Genomic DNA, 12,587 nt, shown 5'->3' on the forward strand with positions numbered 1-12,587 from the left:
TTTAAATACATTTGGTTCATACTGTTTTGTCTTACATTACTATCCTGGAAGAGGTGAAAAGCACAGGGCTTCACTCCCTTAAGCTTTTAAGCCTGTTGGAAAGAAAATAAAACCTTTGAGAAAAATCTGTAACTACACACATATATCAACTACAGGCACAACTTGTACACTCATCAGAGTGCCACTTTTTAAGTGTTTTTGATGCTCAGTTGGGGTACAGCAGTTTATGATCCTGAAAGCTGGATTTGGTTTCAGCACTGATTGATCAGTACTGACTTTACTGTTAATTACCAATTTTAGCGAACTTCTCAGAAGAGATTAACGAGTACTCCTGCAGAGCTTGCTGGAGACCTCCATCTTTGCTCATATAGGTTGTAATATATAACTTACATTTTTCAGCTGAAAAGCATTTTCATAGCTATCTAAACGGAAAGGTAACAAGTAAAATATAATTGCAAGCTCTGTAATGCACTGATTCAAGACTGGATTCAGCCTGTCACACATATCTGAGAGACAAAACAAACTTACACACAGCACCACACTAAAGCTCCTTTGGGGCTTTCTTCTTTTGTTTCTTGGACGGGCAGGCACAGATAACTGCTGTCAATGTGCACTATGTGTCCTCAATAACATCAGACATTTTTGACAAAGTTATTGCTGTGGCGCTAGCTGTGGTTACTGTAAATGGTATATCAGCATGGATGCACCCATTCGTAGGGAAATAATGACATCTTTAATATTTGTAACCAGTTATCCATAGTCTCACAGTATTATATAAGAATTTACTCAATTTTCATCTTAAAGGTAGAACTCTCTTTCCCTAATCTGTAAGTCAAACTAACTTACTGTTTGTCTTTAGCTCTGAGGCGATGGAAGAACGATATGAGCACAAAACACAAGCTCGCATCCAGCAAGTGGTAAGAAACAATTCATTCTTTTTACCCAGTGTTGCATATTAACTCTGAATGAAAACTAAAAGTTATTATCAAGTATTCAGGCGAGTTGGATTATTATATTATAATATGGTATACTCCGGTTAAGGTTGTGTTAAGGCGATATGGAGAAGTGTGTGACAAAGAAGTATACTGTACATCATTCAATTGTTTAATATGACTTCATATCCCTATTTTCCTGTTTAGGTAAGCACAAAGATGGGGGGCAAATATGTGCGTGAGGAGCCCATGATTAGGGGACCACAGTTCCTGGTCAGACTCAGATCCCACACTGTATTTGAAAACACTCCAATCAAATTCTTCTGTACCATTGAGGGCTTCCCTATGCCTATTGTAAAATGGTGAGTAAGAACTTAAAACCATCTTGTTTAACATGGTAATAATGGTTACTCATCATACAACAGAAAGATAAATTGGCCAATCATCTCCCTTACTTTTCTTCTTTTAGATAAATAAGTAACTTGACAGAAGAAAGGCACTTAGTTACAAATACATAGCCTGTTACAGTCAGCTATATATTTGCTCTTCTTTAGGTATAAAGATGGTGTGATCCTGGATATTTCCTCTGGAAGGTATTTGGTTCAAGCCAACAGTGGAATCCATTCCCTGGAGATCCCAAGGTACAGTCCACCAGTTGTACTCAAAGAGGAGAGTTTACTAATCAGGAGAGGTTTGATAAAAGATGACATTACATTGCATGGCGTCAATTGTATTGATCTATTGTTTTTTAAGATTTACCGAGAGTAGGGATTCAACATTAAGGTATCTTAGCGTCTGCACTAAATTTATGCATATCCAATGTAAAATTACTGGATTAACTCTTAATTGTATCCTGTATTCTTATCTGCACACACAAACTTTCAGGGACCATGATGCATAATTGCACCAACTGTAGAGCAGTAACAGTTTGTAGCAATATAATCAACTATTAAATGTAGAAATGCACCATCTAAAGAGAATAAACTGCAGACTACAAGCTGATGTAAACAATGTAGGTTGCACAAAACACAGTTTTCCCAAATAGTTCATCCAGTAAGGACATTAATTTACCAGCACAACCAAAACTAATGTGCAAATAGTGACAACACTACCAAATACAGAAACAATGCAGTGGAGATATTTCCCAAAGACTAAAAAGTGTGAAACAAGACTTATTATTGCCATGGTGACTCATGAAGTTACTAAAAGTTATTATTCAACAATGATGTTGGAAAATGTTTAGTTATTGTTTTTTTTTTTAACTTTCTGATGACATGATTCAAATATTATTCCAGACATACACCTTTAACCCTGCAGCGTTTCAGAATGTTTTTGTTTTTTTCAATTTTACAGCATTGCTGCACATGTGAACATGTTTGTTTTCTTAGTTTGCTTGTTTTGTCTATTTGCACGTCTTTAGTTATGATGCAGTGCATTGACTTTCAGGCCTACTGTACTGAGATGCCAATTATCTGGCTCAAGAAGACATTGTGATTCATTAGAACATCTATCCTGTTAATCCCAACAGGATCCACACACAAATGCAGATCATAGATATAGCGTCAGAGTTAGCTGCCTGAGGTTACAGTCAGGAGACCAGAGCATATCCCGCTTTCCCTCCGGTCTTTGGAAGCTCAGCTGTTCAAGTGCTGACCTCAGTGCTACGTGATACTCCAGGATTCTTTCAGTCATCACTCTTTCCTTGGATCCAGTCACCTTTAACTCTCTCTGTCAGTTACTGAGATATTACTCCTTGTCAAAAAAAAAAAAAATACTCCTTAACCTCATCACCCTCCAAAGTGGTCTAAAACTCTTAAGATGAAATGATTGATTTCCAATTACACGGATACTAGTGTGTGTTATTTTTTGAATACCGGAATGGTCAAAATGACAGCTACATCGAAAGGCTTGGGATGGTATCCAAGTTTTAAAAATAGACTGGAAGAACTTTAAGGATGAATCTCTTTTGAATTACAAATTACCAGCAGCTTGTCATATTTTTAAGCCAGGCTCATGACAGGAGAGAAAATGCAGAATCCCTACCCCCCAAGCCGCTCCGCTCTAGATCCTTAGACCATAAAACTCCAGTAAATCCCCCCCACCCCCCACCCAACCCCCGCCACACACACGCACACGCACACTTTTTTTTGGTATTTGAAGTAATTTCTGAATGCTACAATGATTCACAATAATGATACCTTTTCCTGTTCACTCTCAGATTTTTTTCTGCATCTGACTTATCACTAATAATGTCAGAGTCATCTTTTTCTGACAACATCAGCCTATGCATTCTGCACAAGGTGAAATTCCCATGTCAGATGATCCTGGTGTAATATGAGGTTGAGGAAAAGTTGGCGAGAGGAGCATCAGGGTGAGAGACAGATACAGAGAGGAACAGAACGACCAAGAGACTGGAGGATGGAGAGAGAAGAAAACGAGGATTGGTCTTTAATCCATGAATGTGTGGCATTCAGTGACAGTGAGACAGAATCATGGCTTGCCCTCTGAGGCATTTTCAGTGTTTCATCTGCATCTCTCCAACATGAATCTTAGCATGTAAATGCAGTTTTATAAGCTGGCACCTAGCTCGGTATTACCAGACTCTAATTCACTACGTGAATAGATAGGCTGTAGCCCTGTTCCACTGGGGATTGTTTCCAGTCATTGCATCCTAGTAGGCATAGACCCCCATATAGCAACCTTTAACCAATCAGCCTTGACCACAATACAATGTATGGTGTATGCTGAAACTCACCAAGTTGTAAACAACGGAGACCCTCCCCCAATGTGGACAGTAAATGACATTGCGCCAACATATAGATCCAACACTGCTGCAATTGTTGGATCTACATTTAGAAACAAACACTTGACTTCAATGTGATCGTAGTTAGCCACCCCTCATTGGTTGCTGATTGGTCTACCCTTCAGAGTGGCTGAGCAAACCTTCATGCGAACAAGGTTTCCAGACTATAATCACAGCATAAACTGAAGCTGTGAGCAATAGACGGGTTGAGCCAAGCTAGTTGGCACCCTAGGAGAAAAGAGCATAATACTAGATAAATTCTGATTTGCCACAGTGAGGCTTGTTAAGATAGTCGAGCATCGGTGACCATGTGGCTCTAGATGAAATAAATCAACCTCTTATGTAAACATTATTTTGAGGAAGCTTGTCAATCACAGTGTTGATGACTTCACTATGATATACATTTCACAGCAGTCAATCTGACTGTAAAAGAAGTGTTTTTGTGAAATATATTCACATAGAAGAGAAGATTAACCATAGGTCTTGCGGCTTCAAGGCAAGGCAAATTTATTTGTATAACACATTTTAACAACAAGGCAATTCAAAGTGCTTCACATAAAACCATTAAAAGCATCAAAACATAAGGCAATTGGGCAAAGTCATAAGAATTGTTGGTTCAGTTGTAAGTGTGGACTGGTCGCTGCTGCGCCTTTTCTGCTGCTGATCATTCCTGGCAACATAATGCACTCGTGGGGAAAATTGATCATTGGTGCTTTGATTTCATACACCTTGTAAGAGCAAATCCACACTGGCATTACTTAGTCCTGTCAGAGCAGATCCTCATGGATATGCAGTACATCTGGTATTTAGGCATCTTCCATGTTTTCACAGATGACTGTAAACTACTTTAGACTCACATAAACACCCAGGGCATGTAGACTGTGATTTATAAGGTTGTTATACAATCCTAGACCACAGTTTCATTTACAGTCTAATCTGATGGCTGTTACAATATCGTTTGATGAAAAAACAATTGTTTGTGAGATTCCTGACCTAGAAACTTTTGTTATTTGTGTTTTATAGATGCTCAACTGATGACACAGCTCAGTACACTGCTGTGGCTGGTAACATCCATGGTCAGGCCTCCAGTCAGGCCTCCATTGTTGTTAAGAGTAAGTCATTCTATCCGATGACCTAGTATCTGTGGTGCGATTCTTATCATTTGTTCACGTCAGGAAATGCTGACTGGCACGACGAATGCATTCCAACTGGATTTGTCAAGTTCTAAGTTTTACTGCCAATTGCAAGAGGGTGTCTGTGGGGTCAATAAAAGTCTTGAAATATCTTATGTCAGGGTCATGTTTTCCATGAAAAATAATAGCTCTTAACTCTTAAGTCAAGCTGTAAACCAACATTTAAATGACCAATATTTCTTTATTTTCTGAATATGATACATTTAACGATAAACACCATTCAGATCAACTCTGATAGAGCCACAGCTTTGTGTTTTCACCTAAACACTTCAACTTTAACTAGAATCTACTAAAAACTCGTCATCACATTTATCATAGGTACTTGGATCTAAAACCACACAACTATGTATTACCATCTGTCTGCTTGCTTAGTTTCTTTACCTTTATTGTTAGGGACAACTGGCTGCTGCTCATAATGGGTGACTTTTGTCATGTTTTTTTTTTTTAATTGTGTAGGGTACAAGCAGGAGGAGGAGACCTGTCCGTATGCATGGTTGCCTTTTACAGGTAGGCATCAGATTTACCACCAGCTCCCTTCAGCTTTGTCAAAATCCGTCCAGAAATGTAAAGCTTTAATACCGCTAATGACTACTGTTGACACCAACGCTAAATATAAATAAAATCTCTCTTTCCAAAGTACTGTAGGAAGCAACAAGCTGTTACCACCAGCCTCATTCCCATCTCGCTCACATTTCTTTCTCTTCCTTCTCTCCCAGCTGCCATGCTTCCCCAGATCCATTACACTAAAATCAACATTACTTTTGTGGAGAGCTTTGGCCCTGTGTTTGCTAGCGAGGGAGAATCTGCCACTCTGTCGGCTACCATGACCCTGGAACCAAACCTGGCCAACCTGCAGCCTGAGGCACAGTGGTATAGAGATGGTAACTGCTATAAAGTAGCACGTTATGACAATGTAATTACCCCGTAATTGCTTTTAATATATACTGACTGTCACTGTGACTGCCGGACCTAATCTGGTGGACATGCAGTCAGAGGCACAGCAGTGGAAAAATGGGGATATTTTATGGACACTATTTTTTATTACTTATTAATTTTACTCTAAGTAGTTTAAGACTCTAGTAATATACCCACAATTGATGAGCAGTTTTATTTGCTGTGTCCGTACTATAACAGCAAATTGTACTACTTGAATTTTTTATTTGCAGAATCACTATATTCAGTCACACCTCATATATGATTACAAAAATATATTATTTCAGCAACTTCTATGGAGATTAATAAGAACCATGCAGTGCCATTGTCCTGTCTCTTTTCTAGACACTCGTTTGTTTGACTCTAAATGGGTGAAGATTGAAACTGGCAGAGGAGTCACCACCTTGATTCTTCCAAACCTCTTCAAAGATGATGAAGGCCTCTACAAACTACGCATGGTCACGAAAGGAGGCACTGCAGAACACAGTGCATTTGTGTCTGTTACAGGTGAGTTGGATGATCAGACAGTCCAAGAGAAGATCATTAAAGACAAAACATCAAGCTTTTTTTTTTATTACTGATTTGTTGTCAACATAACAATTGCCTACTTTAACAATTTGGGGATTTAAAAAAAAAACCTCAGTAACTATACTTTAAAATATTACTAGAATCATTAAAAACTACTGTTTACTTTTTATATGGTTACTAAAAAAATGCCATAATTTCCTGTCTAGATGGCCCTCCCCCAGTCCCTCGTGCACCTGGTGCTCCTATGGACCTCAAGATCCACGATGCCAATAGAGACTATGTCATTGTGTCATGGAAGCCTCCTAATACCACTACAGAGGGTCCAATCCTGGGATACTTTGTGGACAAGTAGGAGTTACTGATATAAACACCATAAACAGATAAACTGACCAACATAAAGACAAACTGATTATTGTAAGTCATCACATCGAGTTTGCTTCACTATTCTGTACAAATGAAGGGTTTTTGTCTCAAGGAAGAGGCAACCCATTTTCACAGTTACAGTTCTTTGAGTTATTCTGTTTCTGACATTTTAACCTCTACACCTTAAACCCAATTGACCTTGAGAAATGCTTGCACTGCTTGCTAGCTGCTAGTTTTCATATCTTTTAAATGCAACAGTCCACCTTTTCTTCTCTCTCAGCTAAGGAAGTCCATTTCCTGCTTTTGTAGTTTTTCTGATGTGCACCAGAATGATCAGACATGTTCTCAATGCAGCTAATTTTGTTGACGCTTCTACACTAAAACAATTACAAGCTGCTGTATTTTCATGTACTGATCGATACTGATTTCCATCAGGGTGATAGCATCTTTTTGTGTCAAGCCTATCCCCACAAAGAAATAGAACATTCACAACTTCAGAACCTTGTACACATAACTCTTATCAATAACAAAATATCTGCTATGAGATAATGACAAATATCACCAATGTTTTGTTCCCCAAACTTGAGTACACATTAAGTTTTTCTATGTGCATTTAACTCCTCTTGTCTTTGCTTTCATTTCTCTTTAAACATTTTTAGATGTGAAGTTGGAACTGAAAACTGGACCCAATGCAATGATCACCCCATAAAGATCTGTAAATATCCAGTGTCTGGGCTGTTTGAGGGACACTCCTACTACTTCAGAGTTAGAGCTGTCAACTCCCACGGAATCAGCAAAGCATCCCGCATGTCTGATCCCATCGCTGCACTGGACCCCACTGAGTTTGAGAGGCTCCACGGTGGGTTTAACTGGATTAGCGCAGAGAAACGTCATCCCTTACTTTAAAAATCACATCGTTTTGAAGACTTGATAAACGTATCCTGTAGTCACTGAATTAGTCATTGCTAATTAGGTGTGCTTGGATGGATTTAAGGTCATGATTTTGGGCATTAAGTTATTCAAATTGTTTATTTTGATACTCTTTTTCATTGACCTAAAAGCAGTTAGCCAATTTATGAATAATATCCACATAGTATTCCAATTAACAGTTTAGTAACACTTACTCTAAGAAAAACAAACAAACAACTGGCTTGTCTTTTTTTGTTTTTATATAACTATGTGATAACTATTTTATTGTACACTACTATTTTGTTTTGGTTAATCCTATACATATAATAATGTAACATAATAATAATGTATCTCAAGAAACTTCACACTTAAATAAAAAAATAATATAGATTAATATGTTTTGGAAAAGAGTTGTGCAGTATGATGGATACTGTATCATGATTATAAATTGTTTATGCAGATTTGTAATTAAAGTCTATTTTAAGTTACTTCAGCATCAACCTAAAGCAAGCTGATGTCTTTTATCTTCCTGCAGCCAAAAAGCTTGGAGGAAAACTGGATGTTGTGTCTTACCATGATGAAGTTGAAGGTGGGATTTAAATTATAGTTAAAACACATATCGATGTGTATTACAACACAAAATATATGTAATATTTATAATAATCTGCATGTATGTCTTTGTGTTTCTGTGTAGCTGATGGAAAGCCCCCAAGCGCTCCATCAGGGATTTATGCCTCAGAGACAGACAGGACATATGTTGTTTTGAGTTGGAAAGCCCCAGCATATTCCAGCAAAGCTCCCATGTGGTACTACCTTGAAAAGGTAAACAAGCAATGGCCTTCTGTCACCACTTAATTCAGTACTGCTCCATACAGTATTAATATACACCTCCCAACAGTAGTATATGGTTTGAATAAGTGGGTTTGAGCTGTAACTATTTGTCAATTAATCCATTAGCTGATTGACAGAAAATTAATCTTCATGACAATAATCTGAACTTCTTTTGGATGTGGACTGTTTGTTGATAAAACAAGATGTTTTAGGCTGCACTTTGGGCTTCAGAAACATTGACTGACATTTTTCACAACTGCGAAAATAATCGACAGATTAATTAATAATGAACAAATCATTATCTGCGGTCCTAAAGTGGAAGATCATACTTTCTGGTGCTGTATTTGGTGCAACAGAGTTATTTTAACTTCAGAATATTTTATTTTATGTATCTTTTGTATAAAATAACACATAGAAACAAGGCAAAAAGTGAGCATGATTGCTTACAAAACTAATATCTGTTAAAAAAAATTCTCTGTCTTTCTGTCCCCACAGAGCATGGTTGGCAGTGACGCATGGCAACGTGTTAACACTCAGGTCCCTATTCGATCTCCTCGTTATGCCGTCTTTGACCTGGCAGAGGGCAAACAGTACAAGTTCAGAACCTTGTCTGCCAATATCTATGGAACCAGTGAGCCATCGGAGCCAACCGGAGCTATCCAGACCCAGGAACTCAAAGGTCTGTTTAGGGACACTTTCTTTTTACTGTTACACAGTTCAACAGTGGAATAAATACATTATTAAGTGTATTTTTTATGATTGTAAATTTTTGTATTAGCTATTTCTTACTGTCTGCAGGCGTACCATCTGCTCCCGGTCAGGTGATTTCAACAAGGGAATCAGACACTTCTGTCCTCATCCAGTGGGCTCCTCCGAAGGAACCCAACAATCTGATTGGTTACTACATTGACCAATGTGTGAAGGGGTCCAAGGACTGGACCTCAGCCAATCACAAGCCACGCAAAGACACCAAGTATGTTTTCAAGCAAACAAAAAACACACTGTAGTGCTCAGAAATACGTCTTTCTTTGATTGTTGGTTATAGGATATGAAAGCTATACTCATGTGCTTCGCATGTGATTCTGTTTCTTCAGGTTTGTGGTCAGTGGCCTGACCAAAGGAGAAACCTATATGTTCCGTGTCCAGGCCATCAATGAGCTGGGTCTTAGTGATGAATCCCAGGAATCTGCACCTCTGACTGTCAAGGCTGCCCTTAGTCAGTACTGCCATATTTGTTGTCACTATTTCAGATGATAATGATGTTTATCTGTTTTTCTCCCAGCACAGGGGAAGTAATTTTGAAATAATAGAAATGTTAAAGATTGAAATTAAGTACCGTTTTTTTTTTAGCCCAACCTTCTGCTCCATACGACGTTGCAATGCTGAACTGTGACGGCCATTCGATGGTTCTGAACTGGAAGAAGCCCCTTCACTCTGGAGGCACGAAGATCAAGGACTATTATGTGGATAAAAGACGCAGTGGAACAACTTTGTGGAGGGAGATTCATATCCCACCCATCACAGAAAGAGTTTACAAGGTACAGTAATTTAGCTTTAACTATACATGCTGTCAGTAGTTAAACTTTCCTTGAAACATCAAAAAATCTGGAAGACTAAGCTCCAATTTGCATAATTTGCATGTAACCTCTTCCTTGATACTACAGCAAAGTTAAGTCAGATATTTAGTTAGATTTAACAATGGTTTGTTTGCTTTTCCACAAGTACGTGGGTCAGGTTGGATTGCTAGATATTTAACATTTCATGCTGTTTTTTTCATGCAAAATAGGCTTGTGTGAATTTGTAAAGTGGTGTGCCAATTTTGTTTACGATAATGATGTGACTGGGATGTTAGTAACCATAGTAACATTTTATTGACAGGTGGAGGGCTTGACAGAGGGAGCAGTCTATCAGTTCCATGTGTATGCAGCCAACTTGGCTGGCCTCGGTCCAGCTTCCAAGCATTCAGCCGACTTCACGTGTGATGCCTGGACTATGCCGGAGCCTGGTTAGTAAATCTCATCTTCTGACTGACTTGGTCAATTTCGCTGACAAACTCTAAAATAAGCATGAAGCCTCTACATGTTTACGTCAATCATGCCACACATGAAGGTTTTATCCACACAAATACAAATGTGCTGGTCTGTCTCTCTCCTCTCATTCTGTGTGTCGTATAGGCCCGGCCTATGACCTGACTTTCTGTGAAGTGAGAGATAATTCTTTGGTGGTTGAGTGGCAAAAGCCTGTCTATGCTGGCTCTGGACCAATCTCAGGCTATTATGTTGAGTATGCTAAGAAGGGCACTTCTGACTGGACCACAGCCAATGAGAAGGCTGTCAGTCATCGCTTCCTGAAGGTGAGAGTATCTTTAGTATCATTTGTGGTTCTTAGGGTAAATTTGAGGGGTACCAGAGTGAATATTTCTTTGGGATCCTTCCATATTATAATCTGAATAAAATGCAATTTGACATACATATCACACCATAACTTCTGAAATTCTTGGATTCTCTTTTAGGTCATTTAACATTTTTCTCACAAAGCTTTAAGAAGAAAATAAATAAGAGTATCTCTTGTACATTTTACTCTGTGAAATATTATTGTGCAGACATTGAAAGCCGGTGTTTTATTTGACTGCATTGCGGAAAGAAGTTACAACTACTGTACCTTGTTTTTTTTTCCAAAGTTAATAATATCTTCAGCACTTCGCTCTTTTGTCTCTGCAAAGCTTTTCATTGTCTTAGTTACTGTATAGTTTTCAAACGTCCACACATTACAGTTCAGCCTTTTGTACCAGCCTGCAGTGCTTTACTCATACCCGCGTATAATGCAGTGATGCAGTTACATTAAACTGAGTGACACTGACATCTAGTGGATACAATTAACAATTACTTGGTTTGAAATGGTTTACGGTACAAAATATCTAAGAAGGTAAATGTATATATTGTTTGTTTTACAATGAAAAGAAGTGATCGAGTGACTTATCTCATATAAGACTGGCAAGTCAGTCAACAAATAATATAATGCAAAGAGTATTTACTAGTGTAATAAAAAAAATTGCTGCAAAAACAGTACATGTTAATAATGCGTAAATACAAATGAGGTCAAGTAATTTATTACCTAAAACAAAAATGAACAATAGGTCTAGGTGCTGGTCGGTTACAGCAACATACATTTTCCCTTCATACTTATTCACTGCAGTTACTGTTGGGTTTTAGAATTTACTACTGCTGTCAGCATCGATCTCTTTTCAGAAATTAGACTCTTCACCTGCACTGATTTCTGATGCTGACGAGAAAAATACTGTTACAATGTTAATGTCCCACTTACTGTACCTGCCGACTTTGCCCAGAATGAGGATCGCCACACCTGTGTACCAACGTTCACAGCTCTCCTCCTACCAACACTGCGTTGTTTCCTTGTGTTTTTGTTTTACCAGATAACGGGTTTGGAGACAGGCACCACCTATGTGCTCAGAGTGCGTGCAGTCAATGCTGCAGGAGTGGGTATGGCCTCAATGGCCTCTGACCCTGTGACTGCCAGCACCATGGCAGGTAACATTCAATCACTGACAGAGGGAATCATTAAATTCAGTGTATTCAATTTAAAAAGAAAATGCATCTCTAGGTACAAATGTATTTCTGTTTGCATCGTCAAGTACGGCTGCAGATGTGCTTTGTTAAAGTGGTGCACTCTATTTGAGAGTGATGGAAGCAAGATGAAAGTGACCAATATAATAATACAATACCTGCAATAAAAACTCACAGAAAGTCACGATTTTCTTAGTTCTTTCTTTCTGGAGAGACAAATGGCTGTAAATTAAAAATGTTGTGTGTTTGTATATGTACTGAAGGTTCCCAGGAGGTGTCGTGTGTGGTGGATGAGAAGTCAGGCGACATTGTTCTGTCGTTTGAGTCCTGCGAAATGAACGAGGGCTCTCAGTTCATCTGGAAGAAGGATTACAAAGAAATCACCGATTTCTCTAAAGGAGTAGTGATTAAGACCGAAGGCAGCAAGTACGACACACACACAGACATCCACACACATTCTCTGTCTTTGAATTCAAACAGTACAGCCTGTTACAATCTTTTATGAGCAACA

At 38.5% G+C, this 12,587-nt stretch overlaps 1 protein-coding gene across 1 annotated transcript in view; it reads left to right on the top strand.

The window, feature by feature from the left end:
* Positions 1-12,587, top strand: part of myom2b (myomesin 2b) — a 35,045-nt gene that overhangs the window by 4,362 nt on the left and 18,096 nt on the right. Inside the window, exons 3-21 of the mRNA XM_069693666.1 lie at positions 860-917; positions 1,140-1,294; positions 1,487-1,573; positions 4,759-4,847; positions 5,385-5,435; positions 5,645-5,809; positions 6,207-6,368; positions 6,596-6,737; positions 7,412-7,611; positions 8,197-8,250; positions 8,356-8,483; positions 8,988-9,171; positions 9,291-9,465; positions 9,587-9,708; positions 9,843-10,030; positions 10,371-10,497; positions 10,667-10,845; positions 11,926-12,040; positions 12,340-12,502. Of these exons, the coding sequence (XP_069549767.1) occupies positions 860-917; positions 1,140-1,294; positions 1,487-1,573; positions 4,759-4,847; positions 5,385-5,435; positions 5,645-5,809; positions 6,207-6,368; positions 6,596-6,737; positions 7,412-7,611; positions 8,197-8,250; positions 8,356-8,483; positions 8,988-9,171; positions 9,291-9,465; positions 9,587-9,708; positions 9,843-10,030; positions 10,371-10,497; positions 10,667-10,845; positions 11,926-12,040; positions 12,340-12,502 (2,544 nt within the window). The remainder of the gene's footprint in view (positions 1-859; positions 918-1,139; positions 1,295-1,486; positions 1,574-4,758; positions 4,848-5,384; positions 5,436-5,644; positions 5,810-6,206; positions 6,369-6,595; positions 6,738-7,411; positions 7,612-8,196; positions 8,251-8,355; positions 8,484-8,987; positions 9,172-9,290; positions 9,466-9,586; positions 9,709-9,842; positions 10,031-10,370; positions 10,498-10,666; positions 10,846-11,925; positions 12,041-12,339; positions 12,503-12,587) is intronic.

The sequence above is a fragment of the Brachyistius frenatus genome, unplaced genomic scaffold, assembly GCF_029030835.1.
Source record: "Brachyistius frenatus isolate BFR_SWC_R1_liver_20210118 unplaced genomic scaffold, ASM2903083v1 Contig_15, whole genome shotgun sequence".
Lineage (NCBI taxonomy): Eukaryota > Metazoa > Chordata > Actinopteri > Embiotocidae > Brachyistius > Brachyistius frenatus.